The 13,368-nt window shown below is 44.1% G+C and overlaps 1 protein-coding gene across 4 annotated transcripts in view; it reads left to right on the top strand.

Moving 5' to 3' along the window:
* The window catches only part of Cfap44 (cilia and flagella associated protein 44), an 86,228-nt gene that overhangs the window by 67,333 nt on the left and 5,527 nt on the right, over positions 1–13,368 (top strand). For all 4 annotated transcript variants that reach the window (XR_015632837.1, XR_015632838.1, XM_087576688.1 and 1 more), the window contains exons 29-33: positions 3,261–3,371; positions 5,813–5,943; positions 8,110–8,226; positions 9,702–9,903; positions 12,707–12,867. Coding sequence is in view for 2 of the 4 variants with exons in the window: in XM_087576688.1 (XP_087432814.1) it covers positions 3,261–3,371; positions 5,813–5,943; positions 8,110–8,226; positions 9,702–9,903; positions 12,707–12,867 (722 nt within the window). In the remaining 2 variants the exon portion in view is untranslated. The remainder of the gene's footprint in view (positions 1–3,260; positions 3,372–5,812; positions 5,944–8,109; positions 8,227–9,701; positions 9,904–12,706; positions 12,868–13,368) is intronic.

Raw genomic sequence — 13,368 nt, 5'->3', positions numbered from 1 at the left:
CATATATGTGTATATATATGCCATATATAAATATATACATTTATGTGTATATATGCCACTCTATTGGAGAAAGATAGAATCTCTTTGTACATGTAAACATCAGAATATGTGGGGTACACTCTATGTTATTATTCCTGTACAGTACCCCATCAGGTAATGAGGATTTCCACAAATACTATTGGCACTGGCTCTGCTACTAGTTCTTTTCTCAACATTGTGACATAATGTCTGTCAACTTAAAGAATATAGAATTTAGGGGTTGGGGATTTAGCTCAGTGGTAGAGCACTTGCCTAGCAAGCGCAAGGCCCTGGGTTCGGTCCCCAGCTCTGAAAAAAAAAAAGAATATAGAGTTTATTTTGGGACATAGAACATAATGGCAGGGAAAACACCACAGGAGATAGGAAGTCACAATGGGTCCATAGTCAAGGAAAAGAGAGAGGAGAGAATTGGTTCCTTTCTTTTATTTTCTTTCTTGCTCAGCCTGGGACCCTAGCCCATGGTATGGTGCTTCCTACATTCTGGTGAGTCTTCCTAGGTTAAAGCTCTCTGGAGATCTACTCAGACTCCTGAAGATGTATGTCTTAGGTGAGGTCAAAGCCACTCAATTTGACAATGACAATAATTCACCATCACAACTCTGTAACTGACCTCGATGCTAATGCTGGTTGCTCTGGTCATGGTGAAAAGACAACCATTCTTGTCTTCTGATGGGCATCCACCAGTGGGTGTCTAGATACATAGGAAGAGGCAGAGGCTAGAACCACAGCTTCCCCTTGGCCATGGCTAGTTTTAATTGCCAACTTGATTCAATCTAGAGTCACCTAAGAAGAGGTTCTCAATGAAGGATTGTCTAGATTAGGATGGTCTAACGGCATGTCTCTGGGATTTATCCTGATTACTTTAATTGAGATGGGAAGATCCGTCCGTCTGTTTCCTAGGAAGGGGATTCTGAATGGTTTAAGAGTGAAGAAAGTGAGCTGAGCACAGTATGCATGCATGAATTCATTGCTTTCTGTCCTTACTGTGGGTTCAGTAACACGACTAACTCTCTCAAGCCATTGCTCCTTCAGTTCTCTGCCATGATGGACTGCGGCCTGGAACTGTGAGCCAAATAAGCCCTTTCTCCCTTAAATTACTTTTGCCAGGAAATTTTGTTGCAGCGACAGAAAAGAAATTAACACATGTTCTAGGAGACTATCTTGCTACTCTGACACAGTGCAGTTACCATTAATGTAGTAGACCTGATTAGGTCTGGAGTTAGCATCCATTGTGTTTTCTTCCCCATTGCTATTGTGGTGATCTCTTCTGGGAGGTGAGTCTTCAGACTTCCCTACCGAGCCTGCTGTAGACTAGGTTGTTCCCTGGGATCATCTGTTGTCCCTATTATTAAAGTAGAAATATGTACCATTCAGTCTTCGTTGTCACCAAAGACAAGTGAATCCTCCTTGTTACTGCTGTGTGTGGGGATGAGTTCCAATGCTATGTGCAGTAGATGGTGTGGTGGAGATGGACCTGGTATCCGTGGCCAGCAGTGAAAGCCCTGACTCTCCTCTAGGCATCGTCTTAGTGTTGCAAGATGGGAAAGGTACAGGCTACCCATGCAATCTTTTTGTTTGTTAAGATAGCTTCTCTATTTAGCCCTGGATGCCCTGGGACTAACAACTATGTAGACCAGGCTGGCCTCAAACTTGAACTCTGCCTACCTCTGCCTCCCATAAACTGGTATTAAAGGCACATGCCACCACACCTGTCCAAACCATGTGATCTTTACAGCTGCATTGGTGTTGGTGGCAGTTAAAGAGTTGTTTATAAACTAGCTGGGGTGAATGTCCCAAATCCCCTACTCTGCCTTCCCTCGATCCCATCCTAGTTGGAACATTAAAAGGCTTCATCGCAGTCTCGTGAGAGCACATATTCAGGCTCCTCCTCTGGCTTTGATGATATGGTTGAAGGTGACCACGGTTTTCCTTTTGTATTTGATTGCAGTAGCATTATCTAGTTCTGGTGTGATAGGTCGCCCTGTTTCTGATCTTTTGGCCGGTGAGGGTAAGCGTTTGTTGGACTCCTCTACATCAGTTGCATTGGTTGGTGTATCTACTGTGCTAACTCGTTCATCTCCAAGTCTGGCATGGCGTTGGTTTGTTTGCTTCTCTCTGTTTCTCAGAATCTTACATTTGTTTAATACATAAAGCTTAGCCATGTTTCCTGGGAGAATTGAGGGAAAGTGGGTCTAGTTCCTTTTCAGAAAGCAGTTATGCTACATAAAGATACTTCAAGTTAAAATATGTCTGATCTATCTTATATGGTGGTGCAAGTTACTTAAAGTAATTTTCAGAGAGAGAGAGTTTAGATTTTAGAAATGTATAGAAAGCCTGGGACAGGAATATAGGCTTGTAACCCTGGTTACTCAGGTGGTTAAAATGGGTACAAGTTTGATCTGTTGGACAATTTATCAATGCCCTCTCTCAAAAAAAATTCACTATAATAAAATTTAAATTAAAAGAGGAATAGGGTAAAAGCTTGTGGTAGAGTGCTTGCCTAGCATGTGGAAGGCCATAGTTAAAAATAAACGAGTGAATGAAAAAATAAATCTTAAAAGTATAAGGTTTGTCTCTTGTGTTTAATTTGATATTCATTAACACAAGAACCACAAATTTATGTTGTGTGGTACATAGATATTCCCAAGGAGCAAAACATGACATGCTAAAGGAGTCTGTAGTCACTTACCTTGGAGATGATATCCAGATATTTTTATGTTTTATAAAAACGCCATATGCAACATAATAATGAAATTTACTCGTGACCCTTGCCAAAGAGCAATCACACAGACTGTCCACGTGGCTGCTAAAATGATGTTTTGGGGTGGGGAAATCCAGACTTCAAATCTGGATGCAAGAATAAATGGTAACCTATAACAGAAGGGCAAGGGCCAGTAGACAGGAAGTTACTAAGGAATAGGGTAATGCCTTGCTAAAATCTAACAATGTTCCCCGAAGGCAGAACAGAGTGATAAGCTATTAGGGAAAGGGGAGATTGGAGGATTTTGTCAGCTGGGGAGGGTGCGGGTTCACTAAGTTATCATAGTAGCACTCTTGCAGTGACTGGATTCAACAAGCTGAGGATAGGACACATGATCTGTGCGTTTGAACAGTTTTAAGCTCTTCTCACTGTGTCTATTCCCGAGGAGTTGACTGATGGGAAACCCTGTATTTGGTGCAGTAGGATCTGTTCTCCTAATAAGATCATCTTCTCGCCTTAGACGAAGATGAAGAGAGTGAGGAGTCCAGTGAAGAGGAGTCCAGCCTGGAGAGCGATGAGGACGAATCCGGCTCTGAAGATGAGGTTTTCGATGATTCCATCTGCCCTTCGAGTAAGTTGGGCAAAGCCGAGTGTTCTCTGTGGGACTGTGGGCTGTCAACACAGAGGTGCTCCTCCTCTATTTATCAGCTCCCTGGTAATAACAATTTAAGAAAAGAATAACTTTCAATGTGTGAAGTAAAGTTTGCAAACACTTTGGGAGGGATTTCTGGGAAAATTATCAGTATTATTATCCAGTCCTTCGGGCAGGTTACAGGTTTTAGTAATAAAATCAATCTATAGAAACCAACTGCTGTTTCAGGGATATTAAGAACTATGTAGCAAATTTTAATTTTATAGGTAAATGGCAAACTTTACTTTATACACACACAGAGAGAGACACGCGCACACACACACACACATACACACACGATGATGTTTTCTTTTTGACAAACTCACTCAAAATTTTTATTTCAAATCGGTAAGGACAATCCATTCTGGCTTCCTGGAAGTTGCTGGTAGTTTTTTTAACTAGCAAAACTATCCCAGAGCCATTAGACCAACATGCTTATAATCTTAGCACGTCAATAGTTCAATGGAGAAAATCCATTCCATTTGGTTTATCAGTAGCCTTAATTTTGAGGACAAGAGCCTTATAATTTTTTTTAAAAAAAATCATGTGTATTGTATGAGTGTGTGTGTGTGTGTGTGTGTTTGTGCATGTGTGCATGTGTGCGTGTGTATAAAGGTGCCCATGGAGGCCAAAGGCAAAGGACCCCCCAGGAACTAGAAACACATGTGGTGTGAACTTCCTGACAGAAGTACTAGTGACCGAATTCAGGTCCTCTGCAAGAGCATTTATGAGCTCTTAACCACTGAGACAACTCTCCAGTCCAAAGACAAGAATTTTATTTAAAAATTTACAACATTTATGAGTAAACCAAAATCCTGTAATTCACCTTGTTATAATACAGTGGGGTTAAAGGACTTGAACATCACACAGCCAGTCCAATGGCTAAGCTGGGCTGAAATTAGGGCTCCTAAATCTCATTTGGCTATCCTAATTTGTGGTTGGGGGAGCAGGGTAAAGCTTAAGTTCTTATCCATGCTAGGCTAACACTCTGCCAGTGCACTATGTCCTCGGCCATTAGGCTTTTGAGACTGAGTCTTAGGCTGGCCTCATACTTCCAGCCCTTCCTTCTCCGTCTCCCTATTGCTAGGGTTACAGACATGTGCCACCTACACACAGGTCTATCAATATTCTAACTTCACGTTTTTATCTATTCTTCAGTATACAAATGTGGCATTCGTGTAATGCAGCCCAAATAAAAGCATGTACTTGAAGCCCATTGAGTCACATGCAGATTATACCCTATCACCTTCCTTAATGGAGGTTTTTCTCCTTCATTATTGACTGTCCCATAAAATAAGGATGAACAGGGCCTCAGAGATGGCTCAATGAGTAAAATGCTTGCCAAAGAAGTGTGAGGACCTGAGTTTGGGTCCCCAGAACCCACATAAAGCTGGACAGGATAGCAAAACCATGAGAACCCCAGAGACTCAAAGGCCAGTTAGCCTAGTGAATTTACTAGCAACGAGGAGGAAGGTATTGTTGTGTGACAAAACTTTTCCTGTGGAGATGTCTACTCACCCCAGATAGGGAGCCTACACCAGACCTAAGGGTGGATACCACCACAGTCCAATTTGGTGGACCAATGAGTTTTATTGGAATTACTTATGGGAGTATGCGTGAGGGGTTACTTAGGAACAGAAATGATTCAAAGACAGCAACAGCACCAAGGCCCACCCCAGCGTGAGTGACAAGTCACAAAACCCGGGAGCTTGGAGCACAGTGCACAGCCGGCAGGCACCTCAACAGATTGGAGAGTGTCTCTTCTAAGTCATTCTTGCAAGTGACTTTCAAGAACCTCCTCCAGACAGCTCCGCTGGCTTCTGCTTCTCCCAGACAGATGGCTCTGGCTTCTTTAGTCTTCTTTGCAGCTTGGCTTGTCTGAGAGCCTACTCAGCTTCTGTACTCTGGCAAGGAGGATTTAGTCAGTTTCAGGGATTTCTCGGAGTTCTTTGGTGTTGTTTACCTTGCTGCTTAAGGAGCTACCCTGTAGGTATGATGTTTCAGGTTTGGAGGAAGCTGTTACACAACAACGACTCTGAGGTTGTTCTCTGACCTCCTCAGGAAAATACACACACACACACACGCACACACACTCACATGCACGCACGCACTTTGTTTTTAAAAGAAGGAAAGTAATTTTTCCCTTGCAGAGTCTAGTGTGGGTCTGGGAATAGCTGATACTGATTCTGAATCTTCCAGCTCTATGTTTCTCCCCTCCCCGCCCCCGCAACCCCCCTGGGGCTGAGGACCGAACCCAGGGCCTTGCGCTTGCTAGGCAAGCGCTCTACCACTGAGCTAAATCCCCAACCCTCTCTATGTTTCTTGTACCATCATATTCCCTGTCAAACGAGACTGCCTTCTTACTTTAATTCTCCCTTTAGATTGTGATGTAAGTCTTTTTGAACTGGCCCTCCAACTTCGAGAGAAAAGACTGGACATTGAGGAAGCCTTGGTTGAAGAAAAGAAAGTTGTTGATAACCTGAAAAAAGAATACGACACAATCTCCAAAAAGGTATGGTGGTCTGCTTGTCTTCTAGTATACCATCTATCCACACTCCTATCTCCTAGGCAAGACATTGCCAGTACTTCTCAGAGAAGTTACCAACAAAGGTTATCGGCAGCCTTTGAAAGGAAAAGTATCAGCTCAGGATACCCGAAGACCAAGTTCTCAGCACAAGTGAGATTGATTTGCCCCAGAGGGACAGAGGCACAGGAATCAGAGACAAAGACAGGAGATAGAGGGGGAGGGAGGAAGAGAAGGGAACGAGAGAGAGGGAGGAGGGGTATTTGTCCCCTGGAACAGAGGACTCCCCTGGAAAAGAGACAGAGACACATAGAAACCCAAGGTTTATAAAATTAAAGTGGGAACTCCTGTGTTTGGATGAGTGTCCCGCGTGCGGCTTTCCTCCGGCAAGAAGCACACGGACATTTAGAAATCCTTACTGTGACCAACTTTATTAATCTTAGAAGAGGAAGCCCCGCCGCGCCAACATGGCGCGCTTATAAAACCCTAGTGCGGCGCACCCACACCTGATTGGTTGTTACCCATGATCTCATAAGGCACGCCCCGGAGTGGGCAAAGACCTGGCACGAAGGCACTCTTGCACATGCGCACAGTTAACTTCCTGAAAGGGGGCCGGCTAGCGCGGCGAAGGCTGGCGCCATCTTGTAATGGCGGAGGCTATCCTGGCCTTCCACGTGGGGCGCAGTGGAAGCCAGCGCCATCTAGTGGTGGCAAATGTTATTGCGGCCCTCTACAGATGAGGTGTTTCATTTTAATTGGACGTTAATTAGGTGAGCCAAAGGGGTCTTTTCATGATTGGACTTCAATACTTTGATAGCTGGGCTTCAGGAGAAGGAAGTAGCCAAGTGTGGGGATGGACTTGGGTGCTGGCTTTAGGAATCTAATCGAATGGCTTTGTTGGCTTTGGTTTTATTTTGTTTTGTTTTGTTTGTTTTGTTTTGTTTTTTAGCAAAGCAGAGGGAACGGGGAGTAGAGCAAGGCCAGCCAAAGCCATACTTGCTACACTGGAGCTGGCCAGAGTCCCTTCAACTTTCCCTGTGATCACAAGCTCTGTAGTGTGGGAGGCCTTTGCTCTCTGGATTCACATTCATGCCACTCACCTGTCTCCCAACTCTTTTGATGACATAATTCTATGAGCAACAGATGTCACGCACATATTATATAATAAATGTGTGCGGATGTATAAACAACACTTGGGAATACTGGGTTGGTGTTAGATATGAAGCCTTCTGGGAAATAAGAAGAAGATAAGCAGTCACAGAAACTCTGGTGTTTTCTCTCTGGACCGACTATGATGCACCCTGTGCTGGCAGTTACGAAGCGGAGCTCGGGGGACCCGGCTGTCCCTCTCCTTTCCCTTTTGACTTTCTGAAAGAGAAACTCTTGTTTAGATCTTGTTCAGAACAATGTCATTCAACTTGATTCACATTTAGAATTTTTTTAAAGTGGATTTGATTGGTTTTGGGGGTTTTTGTTTGTTTGGTTTGATTTGTTTTTCAAGACAAAGTTTCTTTGTGTAGCCCTCTCTGTCCTAGAATTCACTCTGTAGGCCAGGATAGCTTTGAACTCAGAGATCCACCTGCCTGTCTCCTGAGTGCTTGGACTTATGGCTTGTGCCACCACCGACTGCCTAGCTTTTAGTGCATTTTTTTTAATTGTTGTTTTAATGAAAGTGTTCAGGAACACTGTTGGATTTTTTTAGGCGATGAAGAACGTACTTTGTGGATGCTGTAGCTTTGTGCTTTAAATTTATTTTTAAAGAAAAAAATTAAATTTCTTTGGATCATCAATAACAACAACGACGATGACAACAACAACAAAATCTTGTACCATTCTGATAAAAGTATCATGCCGAGGGCTGCTTTACATATAGAAAGTAAAAGAGAGGGGGGGACTTTTTTATTTGTCCTTTTGGTTAGAAAGCACTAACAATTCTAGGAGATAGGAATGACTGAATAGGTAGTCTGCATCCTAACGGGATGGGAAGAAAACACTGTGTTTCTGGGCTGTCTTGTAGACTTAGACCCTGGGTCATGGTCTCCCAGAGTACATGCTGTACCCGTTGTGCTTCCTCTCACCTTGCCTTCGCTTGCCACCGTGGGCATTTATACTTTCGCTGACCTGTGACAATATCTCTCCCATGTCTTTGTTCAGGTAAAAGTTGTGGCGACAAATCTGAATGCAGCCGAGGAAGCCCTGGAAGCTTATCAGCGAGAGAAGCAGCAGAGGTTGAATGAGCTGCTGGTTGTCATCCCTCTCAAGCTCCACCAGGTGACCCCAAGATTGGTGACCCCAAGATCGGTGACCCCAGGATCGGGTCAGAAATAGTGTCACACCAAAACCTTCCCACAGAAAGATTGGTGGCTCACCAGCGGTGTACCACTGCCCTTGCTGGGCCGTCCTGTATACAGAACCATGTCCCCAACTCTTCTTACCCATTCGGACTTTTGACTAAGGAGAAACACCAAAACACGCATGCCTTCCTATGGCCCACAGTCACGTCAGTCCAGTTGTAAGAATGAAATGGCTGGAAGTTGAGATGTTGGGCCTTGCACACAAGTCACTTCCCATCCATCTTTAATCAGCTGTGCACCAGTGAGCGGAAGCTGCATCTCAATGTCATTAATAAGGGAGGTTCAGACAGGACAGAGATATTCTCTTTTACATTTTTTTCCCATTTCCATTAATTTCCACTGTCTACTTGAATTAAAATTTACATTAAGCTGTGGAAATTCATATGCATAAGAAGAGAAAGGTTTGCTGTAGGCTCTTGTCATGTCAAGAGAAGAGGCCATTCTTTTTTTTTTTTTTTATCTTTATTAACTTGAATATTTCTTATTTACATTTCGATTGTTATTCCTCTTCCCGGTTTCCGGGCCAACATCCCCCTAACCCCTCCCCCTCTCCTTCTATATGGGTGTTCCCCTCCCCATCCTCCCCCCATTACCGCCCTCCCCCAACAATCACGTTCACTGGGGGTTCAGTCTTAGCAGGACCCAGGGCTTCCCCTTCCACTGGTGCTCTTACTAGGATATTCATTGCTACCTATGAGGTCAGAGTCCAGGGTCAGTCCATGTATAGTCTTTAGGTAGTGGCTTAGTCCCTGGAAGCTCTGGTTGCTTGGCATTGTTGTTCATACGGGGTCTCGAGCTCCTTCAAGCTCTTCGAGTTCTTTCTCTGATTCCTTCAACGGGGGTCCCGGTCTCAGTTCAGTGGTTTGCTGCTGGCATTCGCCTCTGTATTTGCTGTATTCTGGCTGTGTCTCTCAGGAGAGATCTACATCCGGCTCCTGTCAGCCTGCACTTCTTTGCTTCATCCATCTTGTCTAATTGGGTGGCTGTATATGTATGGGTCACATGTGGGGCAGGCTCTGAATGGGTGTTCCTTCTGCCTCTGTTTTAAACTTTGCAGAAGAGGCCATTCTTAAGGGGCAAGGAACACTCATAAAATCAGTTTATTGATATCTTGTTAAGGGTTTGTTATGTCATCCTTGAAATGCCTGTTCCATTGTTATGAAGTAGTTATCAGGCAAGACCTATTCTAGATGTTTGCTGTTTCCAGAAAGACCCAATGTGGTCCTCTCTGAGGACAACTTTCTGTTTGCCTAGTCACTGTCAACTGGGGTGAGAAAGAGTGAGGGGGTTTAAGCAACAGGACAGAGAAACAAGGCTCTCTCTCCTCTGCCCTCAGTCTGGTCTTTGTCTATTTTGGTTCTGATTTCTATTCGTTTTGTTTTGTTTCTGTAGATAGAGTATGTGGTATTTGGGGAGGTGCCTGAAGACCTCTCTGGGACCTTGATCTTCTCCAACCACTCCCTCGACCGGCTGCAAGAAAGAATCGTACAGCTCCAGGAGGAAAACGCCAAGCAGCAAAAACTTAACAAAGAATGCAGGGAGAGGCGGAAGCTGCTCATCCGGGAAAAGAGAGAGATGGCGAAAACCATCAGCAGTGAGTGTCTCAGCCAGAGGGCCATTAGTAACTCGCACTGGTTCAGCAGGAGCCTAACAGCTGGCTGGTTCCCTCAGAAACAAAAGCTGCAGACTCAGTGTTGTGTGTGGTTTTGTCTACACCACTTTGTCCCAGCGTGCACCCGCCCAGGGGCTATCTTGGATTCGAGGATGAAAGACATACATCTTAGCTCATTCCTTACCTGCTTTACTGGCTCAGCGGCTGGGCGCTTCGAAGCCTCCAGAGGCTGGTGTGCCCTTCTCCTTACTTGTACTCAACACTTCTAACTCTGCCCTCAGCTTAGTTGCCCGATTACCTTCTGTGAAGCCCGTTGGTCTCACTACCCAAGATGCTTTCCAGCTGCCCTTCGGTGGGCCACTTCCCCCTTCTGCCTACATCTTGGAAGATCTTCCCTGCAGCTCTGAGACTGTTCCATCTCTCTCCCTCAAGTATCTCGATTCTCCTCTTCCTGCCTTCTCCTTTCTCGTAGCCTGCGGGAACCTGGAAGTGCCATTTCTTTCTTTCTGACCAGTCACTAGCCACTGGCATCTTTATTGATTCATCAAGAAGCAACTGGGGACAAGGACCTTAGCATATGCACAAATAGATTCCTGATCAAAGCGTCAGAACCACCTCCCTACAACCCACCATTATGGAGAGGAAGCAAAATATCTCCCGCTGCCTATTTTAAAGAGGAAAGATGTGACGTACAGGCTGCCTCTCTTCGTGTATGAGAAAATACAGAGTAGTATAATCATCTCTGCTGTTCCAGTCACCATGCTTGAAACCCAGCAAAGCCCCCTCCTCCTCCTAGTACTGTATGCCCCTCCTCCAGGCTGCTCACATGGTATAGATGTACACATGGTAATGTATTTTCACATAGCATGGAAACCTATCCAGCATACTTCTCTGATGATACTCAAGAGTTTAGGGTGGACTTCTCTAGACCATGTCTTATTCCTATTGCTTTGGGTAATTTATTCTTTTTCACTGCTACTGCAGTGCCCCATTTTATGAATATTAACATATTTACCTAACTATCACCTTGAGCATTTAGGTATTTTCAACTTTTTGTTGTCACAGTGAGACTTTTAAACATGATTCCTCATGCACACATACATATAGGTTCGTGTGTGTGTGTGTGTGTGTGTGTGTGTGTGTGTGTGTGTGTGAAGTAAGATCAGAAAGATCAGTACGGGCTATCTGCACAGACATGCTCAGTGCAGGGTTTTTACAACAGCCAAGATACAGAATGAACCAGACCAGGAGTTCCACCAGCAGATGAGTGGACAGAAAGATGTGGTACTAATCATAACAAAATCACTCATGTATTAGTATTACTACTAATACTAGTATTTATAACCTTTAGAAAAGACCAAGCAACTGTCATTTTACAGAATAGATGAACCCGGAGGCCACTATGTTAAGCAAACTAAGCCAGGCACTGAAAAGTAAAGTACCATATGATTTTACTAATGTGTGGTTCATAAAAAAATGTTGAATCATCAGGAGTGGCGGCATACACCTGTCATCTCAACTTTCAGAAAACTAAGTGAAGAGGTTTACTAGACTAGTTAACAACAATGACTGAATTCTTTAAAACTTTTTAAAACTCTATATTCTTTCAGTTTCTTTTATGATTAATGCTACATTGTATTTGTAATCTACCTGGAATTAATGTGAGATGTAACAACCCTAATAAGAAGATAATTATCTTTTAAGATACTTTTTATAACATTTGGTATGTGGAACTCACAAGTAAGCTATGAAGTATCAAAACAAAATGAGTCCAATAAGGTACCTCCCAACTTAATGTTGACAAATTGTAACACCCACCTGTGCAAGATACATTCTCTTGGCTTTCCTTACCCAGAGAGAACCACTATTGCCAGTTGTGTGTTTAGTGTTCCATTTCCTTAAAAAGATATACACATTTATATGCATTCCTAGCTAGTATGTTCCTTTGGAACCCCCGGAAAGCTCTTGTACCTTACGTAGCTCATGGAAAAGACCAAGATTAACTGTGGAATGGAGTGATCAAGAAGAGGTGTGGGAGACCGAGGAGAGTGGCAAAGGAATGGGGCAGAGAAGACCCACAAGGCCTTACTGTAATGTTTACTCAGAGTAAGATGTTGTTTTAGTTAGGGTTTTACTACTGTGAAGAGATACCATGACCAAGGCAACTCTTCTAAGGACAACATTTATTTGGGGCTGGCTTGTAGGTTCAGAGGTTCTGTCCACTATCATCAAGCTGGGAGTATAGCAGTGTCCAGGCAGGAATGGTGCAGGAGGAGCTGAGAGTTCTACCTGTTCCTCTGAAGAGGGTATTAAAGCCCACGCTCACAGTGACACACCTACTCCAACGAGGTCACACCTGCTAATAGCGCCACTCCCTGGGCTAAGCATATACCAACCATCACAGATGGAAAGTTCTAGAAAGCGTCTGCTCCATTCTTAGTATTGGATTCTGTAGATATCAATTAGAAAAATCAGATAACCTAATACTTTAGTTGGAGACAGACGGTAGTTGAGGAGGGAAGGAGATCAGAGCTTCCAAGCCACTTAGGGAAAAACCTGTCCATTTTACATGAGTTTTTAAAATGAAAAAGGCTGTCTATGAACCAGCATTTTTAGTAAAAAAAGCAACAGGCAAACATCCATAGGGGAAATCTCTTGCTAACAACAACAAAAGAATCTTAACGACCTTGCAAAAGCGGTCCCTTGGCATCTTTTAGTTAAGGCTTTGTTCATTTATTATTGGCTTGGGCCTTTGCGGAGACTGAGGCCGTGACTGTCTTTTCAGAAATGGATGAAACTGTCCGAGAGCTAATGATCAGCAAGTTTGGCCGTGTGATCGATCTGGAAGCCCTCCAGACCCTTTCTGTTAACACAACCCTTGAAGAGCTGAAGATCAAAAAGCTTCGGAAGGAGCTATCCAATGCAAAGGAGATCAGGATGTGGGAGGTAGGCTCAGGGAAGAGGCCAAGGGGGGAGGGCGAGTTATAAAATCCCCATGGGGCTTCTGCACAGCCCACAGGGGCCTGCCTTACTTCTTTACTAGAGAAACGTGTCGATCTTGAAGAGCCACGTGATGCATTAAAGTGTACATTGCACCCATGACATGAATTCACGGTTCTCTGAGAATCCCCCCTTGCTCTACTTGATAGCTTTGGCCTCCTAGTCCAATTTGGAAATTAGAAAGCACATTTATGGCTTGGGGGTTGAGTCTCGGTGATGACAGTACTCAGCCCGTGCAAGGTCGTGGGTTCAATCCCCAGTCCCACTAATAAATTAGTTCTGTATAGTTCTGCGTATGTGCACAAACAAAAAAACAGTGCAGCTGTGGAGGTCAGAGGACAACTTACAGGAGTCGGCTCTCGCCTTCCACCGAGTGGATCTGATGATGGAAATCCAGTCAGCAGGCAGGGCAGCAAGCGCTTTCTCTTTAATCAAACCAGACCCCAC

Source organism: Rattus norvegicus, chromosome 11, assembly GCF_021556685.1.
Source record: "Rattus norvegicus strain SHRSP/BbbUtx chromosome 11, alternate assembly SHRSP_T2T, whole genome shotgun sequence".
Taxonomy (NCBI): domain Eukaryota; kingdom Metazoa; phylum Chordata; class Mammalia; order Rodentia; family Muridae; genus Rattus; species Rattus norvegicus.
Note: the sequence above shows the minus strand (reverse complement) of the source record. Positions and strands in the feature narration are given on the sequence as shown.